Raw genomic sequence first — 12739 nt, 5'->3', positions numbered from 1 at the left:
GAAGCGGGCTCAGTGCTCCTTTCAGACCCGAGCACATTTCTTCAGTATATCCAGAGGCCACTCAGGGTCAGTAGTGTTCTCAGAACGAGGCTGGGTCTCTGGCATCAGCTGAAGTCTTTTCAAAAACATCTTGATCTCTTATCTTCAAACCCATCCCACTGGTGACTATGGGGTGCATCCTGCAGAACAGGCCCCGCTTGGCTTGGGACTCCCCAGGAAACGGCGAGGACAGTGGTTTGCCCCTCATCACCGGGCAGCCCCGTTCTCCAGAAACCACCCAAAAGTGGGGCAGAGTTCTCTGGCACACTCAGGCTCCCCTGGCTCCTGCGCTCGGCTCGCCTCTGCCCTCTAACTGGCACGGTTTCTCTTTGCAGCTGAGAAGAACACCTCTGGGATGATAAGCCGGCCTTCCCCAGGGAGGATGGAGTGGATCATCCCTCTGATTGTGGTGTCAGCCTTGACCTTCGTGTGCCTCATCCTTCTCATTGCTGTGCTCGTTTACTGGAGGTGAGTCGCCAGGCAGCCCTGGCGTGCGGCTCGGGTTCCGCTGGCAGCACGTGCCCAGTAAAGGGGGCTTACGCAAGGGGAGGGCATGCCCACGGCCTCTTCACTTAGAAAGGTAAGGTGGCTGCGGTACTTCTTGTGTTACCATCTGGGAGACCCGCTTTATCTGCAAGCAACTGGAGATACAGAGCCACTGTTGAGATTAAAGCACCCATGATGAGCTCCTAGAATTCAGTGCCAGAGAGGCTTTTGCTCAAAAATCAGGGAGATGGCGAGTTCAAGTACCAGCTCTGCTACTTGGTGGCTACAATTCCCATTTCTCACTTTGAGCTTTAGTTTCTGAACCTGCAGAATGAGTTAATAAGTTTCCGAGCTTTCCCAGTTTCTCTGAGACCATGCTCCACTTTGTCAGAACCACATAATAGCTCCTCTTGACCTTAAAATTTTCTTCATAGCCTTTTACTGAAAATTCAATGATAGAACATTTATCATATTCTGTGGCATTTAATACACATAAGATAAAGATGGCTGATGGTAAGTCATCCTTATACTAACATCATCCTTGAACTGGTTCTCACTGCTTCCCGAGGGAAGCCTATTTGAAGCTTCTATTTAAAAGTTGTCTTTTTCAGCTCCACACTGTCAGCCAGTTTAACTGAGTGAGATAGGCTGGCCCACTTGGTTGCCCTGGCAGGCTTCACCTCTCAAACTGATGTAGGAAGCTTCTGCCCTTTAACAAGCTTCATCAGTAATGAACAGGCGTCATGTTTCCCTCCCTTCTTTCCATTCATTCGATGAATTTTGAGCCCCTGTTGTGTGCCACTCTCCTCTCATGGAGCTCACATTTTAGGAGAGGAGACAGGGAATAAATAAAGCAAACAAGATGATATTAAGTGTACAATGAAAAAAGTCAGTCTGGAAGGTGGAGGGGAATGCTGAGGCTTTAGGGTGAATGGTCACAGTGGTCAGAGTGGTGGTGGTGGTTGTTGCTTGGTTGCTAGGTCATCTCTGACTCGTTGCGAGCCCATGACTGTAACCCTCCAGGCTCCTCTGTCCATGGGATTTCCCAGGCAAGAATACTGGAGTGGGTTGCACTTTTCCTTCTCCAGGGGATCTTCCCAACCCAGGGATCAAACCTTCATCTCCTCTTGGCAGGCGGGTTCTTTACCACTGAGCCACCTGGGAAGCCCTCAGAGTGGTTAAAGAAGGCCTACCTGGTAAGGGGTATTTGTCCAAAGGAGTCAAAAGGGCTCCATCTGGGGCAGGTTCCAAGCAGAGGAAATTGCATGTGTAAAGGCTCTGAGGCAGGAATGTTCCTGCTGTGTTCCAGGAAGAGCCAAGAGCTGTGGCTGGAGCAGGTGAGTATGGGGGAGAGAATGTAGGAAAGGGTATCAGGAAGAAACAGGATAAAGGGGAGTTGGCTCATGTACAGCTTTGTGAACACTCCAGACCACTGGAACACATTGCCTTTTACCATGACAGAAGGAGTGTTTGGTAGAGAAGTGTTGTGATCAGGATTCCTTGGCTGTGTTGCAAAGAACACTGAAAAGGAGCCAGGGCAGAGGCAGAGAGACCAGCTAGGAGACTGTGGACTTGTCCAAGGAGTGATGCTGGCTCGGATGAGGGCAGCCGTGCAGGTTGTGTCCTGATGGACTGTAGATACATCCTGAAGGTGGGATCAACACAATCTGTGAACAGATGGTGTCCCTGGGTCTGTTCTCAATCGGAAAGGTCAAGGGAATAAGGAAGGGTTCATCTGAGAGCTTCAGCTGGTGTCTAAGGGTAACCACGGTGCTGTTCGCGCTATAGACCAGCTAGGTGATAGCTGACGTTGTGTTTCAGGGTGAGCCTCGGAACACTAGACTCATGTCCCTGTCACCCTTTCTTCGGGACATATTGGTTTTCAAACAGATATTGTCTGGAGCCCACTGATTGGTACATCGGAGGCTGCCTAACATGGGTTAAACTGAGCAACTGGAGGTAACGAAAGGTCTGCACGCCCTCCTCTTTTCTCTGCTTGGTGCTGTGTGGTTTTAGTTGCAGACTCTCAGCAGGAAGGAGCGGAGAGGACCCACTGCTGCCCCAGGCTTGGTAACCCTACCAGCTCCAGTGTGAAAAAGTTCCTGTTCCCAGTAGTTCTAGCACAAACCTCAGTGTTATTTCTGCTTGGCCCACCTTGGTTCTCTGCCTCCCTGATAAGGGTCATGCTGGCCACTGAGGACCATGGCTATTTGGTCAAGCAGATGTGGATACCAGGCTGACCAGACAGACATGTTGATAGCAAGCTGCTTACAGGAAGGGGCTGTGCAGTGTCATCAAGAGAGCTTTTACGGTCCTTCCATTCAAGATGTATTTCCCCATGAGAAATTCATACTGTGTATACTTTTGAAAAACTCAGTGAGTCTGAATTGCATTCGTATTGAATAATATATTATTATTTCACGTTTAAAGTATGTTTATAATGTTTTGTACATGTTATTTACATGTTAGTTACTATTAGTTGCTCAGTCGCATCCAACTCTTTGTGACCCCATGGACTATAGCCTGCCAGTTTCCTCTCTCCGTGGGATTCTCCAGGAAAGAATACTGAAGACAGTTATCGTTCCCTTCTTCAGGGGATCTTCCTGACCCAGGGATCAAACCCAGGTCTCCTGCACTGCAGGCAGATTCTTTATCATCTGAGCCACTAGAGAAGCTGATAAACATATTATCTGTGTATATTCAAAGCTTGGTTTAAAGTAACGAGAGGTTTGCACCTCCTTCAGTAGGTACTGCCTATGAGTCGACGTGTTTCTTGTTGTTTTGGAGGGCGTTTTTTTGTTTTTTGTTGTTTTTTTAACAATGTTATTTATTTACTTTTGGCTGTGCTGGGTCTTTGCTGCTGTGTGGGCATTTCTTTTGTTGCAGCTGCTGGGGGTCACTCTCCAGTTGCAGTTCAGAGGCTTCTCTTATGGAGCACAAGCTCTAGAGCACGCAGGCTTCAGTGGTTGCAGCACATGGACTGAGTCGTGGTTCCCAGGCTCTAGAGCACTGGCTCAGTAGTTGGGGTGCACGGGCTTAGTTGCTCCGCAGCACGTGGGATCTTCCCAGATCAGGGATCAGACCCGTTGTCCTGCACTGACAGGCAGATTCTTTACCACTGAACCACCAGGGAAGCCCTGCCTGTGAGTTTTTACCAAACTCCTAACATGCCAGTACACAGGAATGAGTGCCAAGGAGAAACTTCTTTCAGAACAAACAAAGTGAAATTGAATTAGCATCAGGACAGATGAGTTGACCAAACATGAGAACACCTAGAGGGAACAAAGATCTTTTTTTTTTTCTTTTTTCAAATATTTTTTCTTTATTATTAACGTGAAAGAGAGATGTGTTGGCAGAGTACACAGAGAAAATGCATACATGCTGAAGGGAATGGGTGTTCCCCTCTAGCGATGTGGTTTTGAAGCTAAAACAATAGTGCTCCTCTCCTGCCTTTGAGGCACCGTGAGAGCAGATGGTTGGCAAGCAGCCTTGACATAAGTAGAGCACACAAGCAGATCAGAACCTCCTGGAGTGTTTCCTCAGGTGACAGGCCTGACGCTGAGGTTTCAAACCAACTCTCCATGGTGGCGGTTTCCATAACCGAGGACTGAGTGTTCGCAGCTATTGCTGTGGTTTCTGCGTGTTCACTGAGGCTGAACTGCATGGCCCAGAAGTGTAACCCTTCACTCCCATTGGCCAGACATGGTCACACAGCCCCAAGGACCCGGGAGAAGTGGGAGCGTACGCTGGTATTCATGGAGCACCACCAGAAGTGTCCTCAAATGTTGGCATTATTGGGTTGAGTATTATTGGGTTTCTTGAAAAGGACACCTTTGGAGGCCAAATACTAGTTTTGTTACATTTGGCTAAAACTGAAAAATAGAGGATGGGAAGCCCAGGTGGCTCAGTGGTAAAGAGCCCACGTGCAGCGCAGGAGGCACGGGAGATGTCAGTTGCATCCCTGGGTCGGGAAGATCCCCTGGAGAAGGAGATAGCTTCCCACTCTAGTATTCTTGCCTGAGAAATCCCATGGACAGAGGAGCCTGTTGGGCATGGAGTCTCAAAGAGTCAGACCACAACTTAGTGACTAAACCAGCAAAAAGTACAGGTGGAGACCTCATATGTTTTTGTCCACTGGAAGGTGTACAGAGGTCCATTGGGGACTATCTGAGCAGTATTTTTACAGGTATCAACATGGGTTTGTGGGAGAAATTTGTTTTGAAACATGGTTGGCTGAGATGTTACTAGTAGCTCTCTCTCAAATTGTCCTTGCCAGGGTCCGCCTTGAAGAGATGTAGTCAAATCCCTAACAACGCAAAAGTTGCTGCAAAGCTAGAAATAAGCATGCAGGGCATTTGGGGACAAGGAATAGAGTGGTGGGGCGGCTAATAAGGATAAACTCGAGGAAAATCGTGCCTCCTTTTACAAGCGGTGCCCTGTGTGTGCCTTTTAAATAGTGCAGCCCATGTCAGCGTGCGACGCTGCAGAGCTGTAGTCGTTGCTGTTGAGATGAGGGAGGAGAAATCAATTCCGTACTTTTTAAAGTGTGCCATTTTGGCGCTGTTCCTCCAGACAGTAACAAAATGCACCTCTTGAATGACTACAAAGTACATTCCGAGAGCTCTAGCCCCCGTCTCACCAAGACAAGCTGTTTATATGGCACTAATGTGCTGGCGTTCCTGAAAAGATTGGGAGCAGCCAGCTGCTGCCACTCAGAAACAAGAGGAAATTTTGGAGAAGGTTTCTTTGCGATTTGCATCCCTTAAGGCTGATGCTGGGGAAAGAGCTGTACACAGGACTTTATGCTAGGGCACACACGTTGTTTGTTTATTACCTTATTCCATGGAATAGCTTAATACCGTGTAAGTAAGACATTAGCGTCCACTTAGAAGGACCACGAGGGAAGTCCCTACAGTTGACCTTTGAACAACGCAGGATTAGGAAGATTTTTTTTTTTTTCCTGTAACCTTGAGGAAAATTGCTTTGAAGGTAGCTCTTCTCTCTCCGATGAGCAAAGAAAGTCTGACCCCTGAAACGGCTTCATACATCTTAAGGTCTAAACAGCCAAGTGTCTTACTGAATATTCAGCAAATCACACATGTGCTATGTGGATTGCGTTGCCACCTAATTAAACATTCAAATCCTAGGAATTATTACATCCATTTTGCAGATCAGAAAACTGAGGCTTGGTAAAATCACAAGTGAGAGCATTCATCTCCTGGATTTGAACCCAGCCAATGTGACTTCAGGTGGCACAGTGGTAAAGAATCCGCCTGCCAATGCAGAAGATGCAAGAGATACAGGTTCAATCCCTAGTCGGGAAGATCCCCTGCAGTAGGAAATGGCAACCCACTTCCGTCTTCTTGCCTGCAGAATCCCACAGACAGAGGAGCCTGGAGGGCTACAGTCCATGGGGCCTTCATTGCCCACTATGTGAATCGTTACATTATTTTGCCTAGATGAGGAGTAGCTTGTCTGGAGGCATTCTCTTCCTTCCACAGTCTGTTTTTATAGCTCATTTGCTTGTTGAAAAGATCTGAGAAGATCTTATGATTTGGGTCTGCCAAAGTCGCAAAGGAGAAAACTTGAGGACCGGCTCTATTTTCAGGTGTTTAAGAAGCAGAATAGATTGTGATGCTGAGTAATACCACCTTCCTGTCCCATTCTTAGTCCCAGCTAATCAGTGCTATCTTACCTTGATGACAAATTGAGCGTCTCATTGACCATAATTGTAGCTTGGAAGAGAACTTTCCAGAAGTGTAAAACAGCTTTTCTTCTCAGATTCAGAGAGAACTGAGCTAAGTACAGAGACTCCGAAACAGCAAACCAGAAAGTCTTAAGTGAGAATTGTGAAAAGTAACCCCCGTTGGTTGAAGTTTGGTAGTAGAAGGATTTCACTTTCTGGTCTGAGAAATCCACATCCCTCTTGAGCACACAACTGAGCCGTCTGTAAATTCCACGGCACATCAGTCCACATAAGTTTAGCTTCATAGGCAGGTGGAGAAAGGTCTCTCTTTTTACTCTCATCTTTAGACTCCCAGCAGTTTTGCCCTCTGTCGGTGCCTCCTCATTTAGAATGCTGTTCGTGAAAGCAAGTGTGTTTTGTTGACACTGCAATTTTTCTCTCTCCTAGATGTTCAGGGGGAGACAGTGTAATAAATAAGAAGGGACATAAACCGCAAATGTGTGCAGGGTTTGAGTTGGCATGACAGAGGCTCTGGCAAACAGACAGATGCACATGAGATCAAGTGTGGGCATATGCCGACATCCTTCTTGCTGGAGGAACGGTTGACCACGTGTGCCTAGCAGAGCTCGGGTCCCTCCTGGATTCCACAGTAGCAGCAGTGACGCTCAGAGCACTGTGAGCCGTGTGCAGGCTCTCCGCCCATCTGCTCTAGCAGCGGGTGCTTCCAAGCCTGCTCTCCAATCACTGGATTTGGCTTAGACATTTGTCTCCCACCCCCATCCCAGGAAGGTCACAGAGGAGCTGGGGCAATAGCAATGATTCCTCCCGTGTATGACTATGAACAAGCTAGCGAGGAGGAAGCATGATAATAATGTCACGATAATAATAATATTATTATTATTAAATAATAATAAGCACAATAATAATAAGTCACAGCAGCCAATAGTGGTGAATTAGCACAAAGCAAAGTGGCCTGACTTAATCCTCACAGCAGCCACGGGTGTTGGCCATGGTGTTGGGGACTGTTCCTTCCTTCCCATTGAAGGAAACAGTGTCCACAAAGGGAATGGACTTGCCTAGAATCACAAGCTAGTACCTTTGAGAAGTGCAATTGACCTTGTTTTATTTTTTTGGCTGTGCCATGCAGCATGTGAATTCTTAGTTCCCTGACCAGGGATTGAACCCATGCTCCCTGAGGGGAAAGTGTGGCTGGAGTCTTAACCACTGGACCACGAGGGAAGTCCCTACAGTTGACCTCTGAACAACGCAGGTTTGAACTGCAAGGATCGACTTTGAGTTTTTTCTAGTAGTCAACACTGCAGGACTATGCAGTCTGGTGTTTGGTTGAATCCAGGGAATCACAGATGTCGAGGAACTGTGGATACAGAGGGCCAAGTGCATTGCATGCAGATTTTTGACTGTGCAAAATGTTGGCACCCTTATCTCCGTGTTCAAGGGTCAGCTGTACTCAAACCTAGGCCTTTGTTTTGTTTTGTTCACCTAAAAGACCCTTTATAGGTGGCTTACGTATTCCTTCCTCCCTTCATTTATTCGAAAACATTTCTTAAACATCTAGTTTGTGTCAGGCACTGGAGATATGGTGAGAAGATAGAAGTCCTGTCTCAAGGAGTGTGTAAGGGGTCTTCCCTCGTGGCTCTGTGCTAAGGAATCCGCCTGCCAATGCAGGAGACACAGGTTTGATCCTTAGTCAAAGAAGATCCCACATGCCTTGGAGCAACTAAGCCCATGCACCACAGTTATTGAGCCTGTGCTCAATAAATAAAGTTATTGAGCCCAGGAACCCCAACTACTGAGTGGGTTGGGATGGGAACCCCAACCCCGTGTCTTGCAGCTACTGAGGCCCACATGCCCTAGGGCCCTTGCTCTGAAGCAAGAGAAGCCACTGCAATAAGAAACCTGCACACCACAGGTAGAATACAGCTCCAGCTTGCTGCAACTAAAGAAAAAGCCCACGTAGCAACAGAGACACCCAGCACAGCCAAAAATAAATAAATAGTTACATTAAAAAAAAAAAGTGCGTAGGTTAACAGAATAGATGAGCAGGTAGAAAACAGTTGTCCCAAGTAGAGGTTACAAACTGGTGCCCTGTTTTACTGTTTTTGTGTAGCTGACCTCTTGTTTTTAGAAACGAGAATTACTTTGAAAATGGGAAGAGTTTGCCTAAAACTCCCACTGTCTAGATTCTCATGAGAAACACTGAGGTGTGAGATCACTGTTCTCATACTCTCTCATGGCACTGGTGGGCTGCACAGACCTGACCGTGGCCCCCTGCTCACCAGTCTGCCCATCTCTGCCCTGACCTCGTACGTGCATTCCCAAGGCCAGTGGTGATGAAAGGAAACTGTGCTCCCGGAGGTACTTGCCCATCGTCAGAGCTGGGCAGAAGGGAGTCAGGGAAGGCTTCTTGGAGGAGATGGTTGGCTCTGATTTTCATAGAACTGAGAAGGATAGATGTTCAGAGTGGAGGAAAATCTGTGTGAGCTGATAGAGCAGCATGTGTTCTTGTTGTATTTGGTACTCCTTGGGGAAAAACACACTTCCTTGTTGTAAAAATAAAGTCCACTTTGATGGGCAGCCTCAGATTCTTTTTAAGGGAATCTGGGGCATGTACAAAGGCACTGGGTCAGTCTGAGCTGCTCTTCTGCATCTCACGTGAGGGAGGGAATGAGGATCAAAGGATAGGTTTATGCGCAACTTTTCTCAAGTCTGGAAAAAGGCAAGCTTCCAAGTCATAATTTTTGATGGCTTTGTGTGATCACCTTTATCATTTTCGAAACAAACTGCCCTCAGGGCCACCTGTATTCCAAGCATCATTTTTTTCTTTTATAATCTGGTAACTGCTCATGTCACTCATCTCTGTCCAAAACATGGACCTGTAGCCATAGTTCAAGAAGGTTTTAATGTAATCATTAGGAATAATTGTTGCAATGCAGCTCTTCAAAGCCTGACAGTGTGTGGAGCCAATCGGGAGAAGAAAGTGCATTTCCTGATGCTAAAACGTGGCTTGGCTCTGACGATTTTTTTCTAATGACTCAGTGGTGTCTTGCTCTGAGATGCTAAAAGGCATGGGGATAGGGAGCCTTTAGAGACCCCAGCTGTTCCTGAAGATAGTCACCTATTTTTTTTTTCTTTCTTTTCTCTGGACAGCTGTGTGCAGGGGAATCTGGGTCACGTGGCAGATCCCAGGCAACTTTTTGCTCAATAACTGTTTCCCAAGTGGCTACTCAGGGCCCTTTCAGAATTCAGGAGACCCATCCGTTGTCATAGTAACCGGCCCCCCTGCTGTGGAGTTGGCCCTGAGATGCCAGCTAAAGCTCTTGGAGCCAGGGAACACATAGTCACTTAGACAAAAGCAGGGAGAGACTCGCTGCTAAAGATTGCCGTTTATGCACTGTGATACTTAAGAGACAGGACTGATTCTGTGAAGAAGTGCATGGATCCATTTTTCAACCACGTTGGCTTTGCAGGAAAGGGAAACTGCTAGACATACTCAGTGTCTGCTACATCACCGGTGCCTTTCTTTGGATTTCTCAGAATGAAGAGTCCTCCCTCCCAGGGTTGATGAGGTCTGTCTTGTCGGGTTTCTCAGGTAGCCCCCTCGATTATTTGGGATATTAGTTTTGTAGCATTTGCTTCTCAGCGGAGTGTTGTCAGTTTACAGGGTGGGAGTTTGAAGCGCCTGCGATTGTGTGTGAGGAGAAACTGCGGAGATAGCCGGCTCGGCTCCAAAATTCCTGAAAGAGTGAGTCTGGCAGAATTCAGAGTAGGGCTAAGGGTTGAGAAGAAGTCTAAATATTTTAGGAAGCTGCAAATTTCAAGTTTTTATGAAAATTTGCAAAAACACTCCCAACACACTCGTGATTGCCTGGGATTAATGTTGGTAGCCGCGCTGCGTGTGTGAGAGAGAGGGTTTGAGGACAGTTGTTGCAATTCCACAGTGTGCTCAATAGAGGGAGACAAGAAATTCTGGATTATAGCACCTTCCCCCCTCCACTGCTTTTTAATCATTTTCCCAAGTTTTGACTTAGCCCTTATTTGGTTTCAGCACCAAGCACTTTTACCCACCATCGAGGCTATTAATTATCAACATAAAGGAAATCTTGTATTGATGGAGAAGAAAAAACCAACAGTTACGCATTAGAGAAAGTCCATTCTGAGAAGCAGGAAGCCACCAAGACAATCAGAAGTTCACAAGTGTTCTTTGAAATCACGTCCTGAATGCAGAGTTCTGCATGAGATTAAGAAGAACTTCCAAAAAGGAGAATGTTTCCGTATCGGTGTTAGTCTCTAGTGTTCTATGGAGTTGAGAAAGAATACAAAATCCTTTCAATGCGAACTCCTATAGCCCAGGTGGTTTGGGGATTACATATAATTAAAGCAACACTTCTCAGGGTGATCACAGTGCATCTTTTCAAATGCTAGAGCCAAGCCTCCAGCGCTCTGCTTATTTAAGTATTAAGAGGAAATGAAACGTCAGACCTAGTGTATCGCAGTCACTTGCCCACTGCTACCCCACCCCACCCCACTCCAGCCGCCTGTATCTGAGCTGCCCTCGTGTGAATCCACCCCCTGTATTGTGAATCAAAGTGTCTTTCCAGAGAGGAGAGACATGCATGGAGAAAAGACCAAGCCCCAGACCAGTCGCACAGCACCAGTTTCAGAGAAATTTGTGGCAGAACTGAGGTTCAAACGGTACCCAACCTGTTCCTGCCAAATTGTGTTTATCCCAGCGGTGGTTTAAGCCATCCTATTTGCCAGGGGAGCTTGTCAAAGGTGGGAGGCTCATCAGAAGCTGTTACTGGGTCGGTGGTATCCTTATGTTCTGATCACACTGTGGGTGATAACAGATTTCTAGTATCTTAAAGACAGCTTTTTAAGAGCAGAATTTCCCTTTTTGCATTTCTTACCTCAGTTTTGAAAAACCTTAAGAAGCCCAGTAATCTTTGTGGGTAAACCCTTCTCTTTGGAGCATGCCCCCAGTGAGGTCCAGTGGTGGGGTTGGTCTGTGCGAAATGGGAGGGAGGGGTGGCCGATTGAAAGTACTGTCTTCTACACCTGTTCTCTTCTGTTTTTTGTCCATTTAGAGGGTGTAACAAAATAAAGTCCAAGGGCTTTCCCAGACGTTTCCGTGAAGTGCCTTCTTCTGGGGAGAGAGGAGAGAAGGGGAGCAGGTGAGGGGCAGTCAAGCTGAAGGTGGGGAGGGGGTCTCTTTGGCCGGGACTGGCTTGCCGGATTTTTGTTCTGTTGCCATGCGGAGTCAAGCCCTCCGGACAACACAGCGCTGAAACTCACCTGTTGTACCCCAGCTCCCAAAAGGATGGCTTGCAAACATCAGTGTGGCTGGCGGGTAGCTGGTAGCAATGCCAGTATGTCCCCTGTGTGCTTGCTGTGCTTGATTTTGCCATTGGAGGGGGATGTTTTTAATTTCTAGGATGGGGATATTTTATGTTTATGTGTTTGTATGTCTGCTGCATCCCTTTTCTTTCTGAAATTTCAGATGTTTGCATGTTTGAGAGCTTTAAAAACACTTTATGCATGCATTTAGCCTTGTGAGTGAAAGGTATTTTGTAGAAACCTAAATTTGTCAATGAGTTAAAGAAGAAGGGCCGGAAGAAAAGAGAGAAATAAATGGGATTACAGCATTTTTTTTCCATAAGAAGGCTAAAATTCAAATAAATACAAGAGTTTTTGATGGCTTGAATACTTGAAAAAATTATTGTCCTGGAGAGATTTATAATAAACCTTTAGAAGTCAGGATTATATAATCTTAATCACCACACCTAAGCCCTTAATAACTTTCTGTAAGGCTTATCTAGGCAAACTCTACTTAAGATGGTAATTAATGCTTTAATATTAAATGGCCTCTTAGAGTAATTCACTAATCAATGTTCCGTTGTGAGTAGCCCCTTGTTCCTTTTCAACAAACCAGTTTATTGAATTGATATTCAACTTTTTTCATGAACTTATTTATCTCCATTGGTTGTGGGTAAAAGAGATGATGAGATGAAATTGTAGCTGATGCACCCACTATAATCGGGGATAGCTGTGAGATCTAAGAAGGTATAGTATAAGAATTGTGGAAGATTAATGAGAAATTCTGTGATATATCTTCTTTTAAGCTGAACGGTGCAATTTGGGGCTTTTAGAGAAAGGCAGTAACTGCTAACTGGTAATGCAATAATTCTTTCTATCATCTCTTTTTCCTTATTGAAGTCTTTAATTTTGAATCCCATTTTCAACACTTCAAGAGTAAAAATTGAAATAGAAACCCCTCTGTATAAGTTTTAGATTCAAAGATCTAGTCTTAAGAGAAAGACCTTGGACCTCACTTAAATGACCAACTTTCATGCCCAGTTCATTATAAATATAATGTAGTTTTGACTCTTGACACTTGAAAAAGCTGTCATTACCTTGTGGATGGCACAAAGGTAAATGCCCATCCGGTTTCTAAGTCCTTTCCAGACACAGTCCCACAGCCAGGTGTGGACTGTTTTCTAGCTCTGATTT

General features: G+C 46.0%; 1 protein-coding gene across 3 annotated transcripts in view; it reads left to right on the top strand.

Moving 5' to 3' along the window:
- PTPRG (protein tyrosine phosphatase, receptor type, G) overlaps positions 1 to 12739 on the top strand; it is a 775476-nt gene that overhangs the window by 687789 nt on the left and 74948 nt on the right. For 2 of the 3 annotated variants that reach the window (XM_010851541.1, XM_010851538.1), the window contains 2 exons: positions 375 to 507; positions 11317 to 11403. In XM_010851541.1, the coding sequence (XP_010849843.1) occupies positions 375 to 507; positions 11317 to 11403 (220 nt within the window). The remainder of the gene's footprint in view (positions 1 to 374; positions 508 to 11316; positions 11404 to 12739) is intronic. The other variant, XM_010851540.1, reaches the window with a different exon arrangement.

This window comes from Bison bison, unplaced genomic scaffold, assembly GCF_000754665.1.
Source record: "Bison bison bison isolate TAMUID 2011002044 unplaced genomic scaffold, Bison_UMD1.0 scf7180017864304, whole genome shotgun sequence".
Taxonomy (NCBI): Eukaryota; Metazoa; Chordata; class Mammalia; order Artiodactyla; family Bovidae; genus Bison; species Bison bison.
This window is presented reverse-complemented; position numbering and strand designations above follow the sequence as displayed.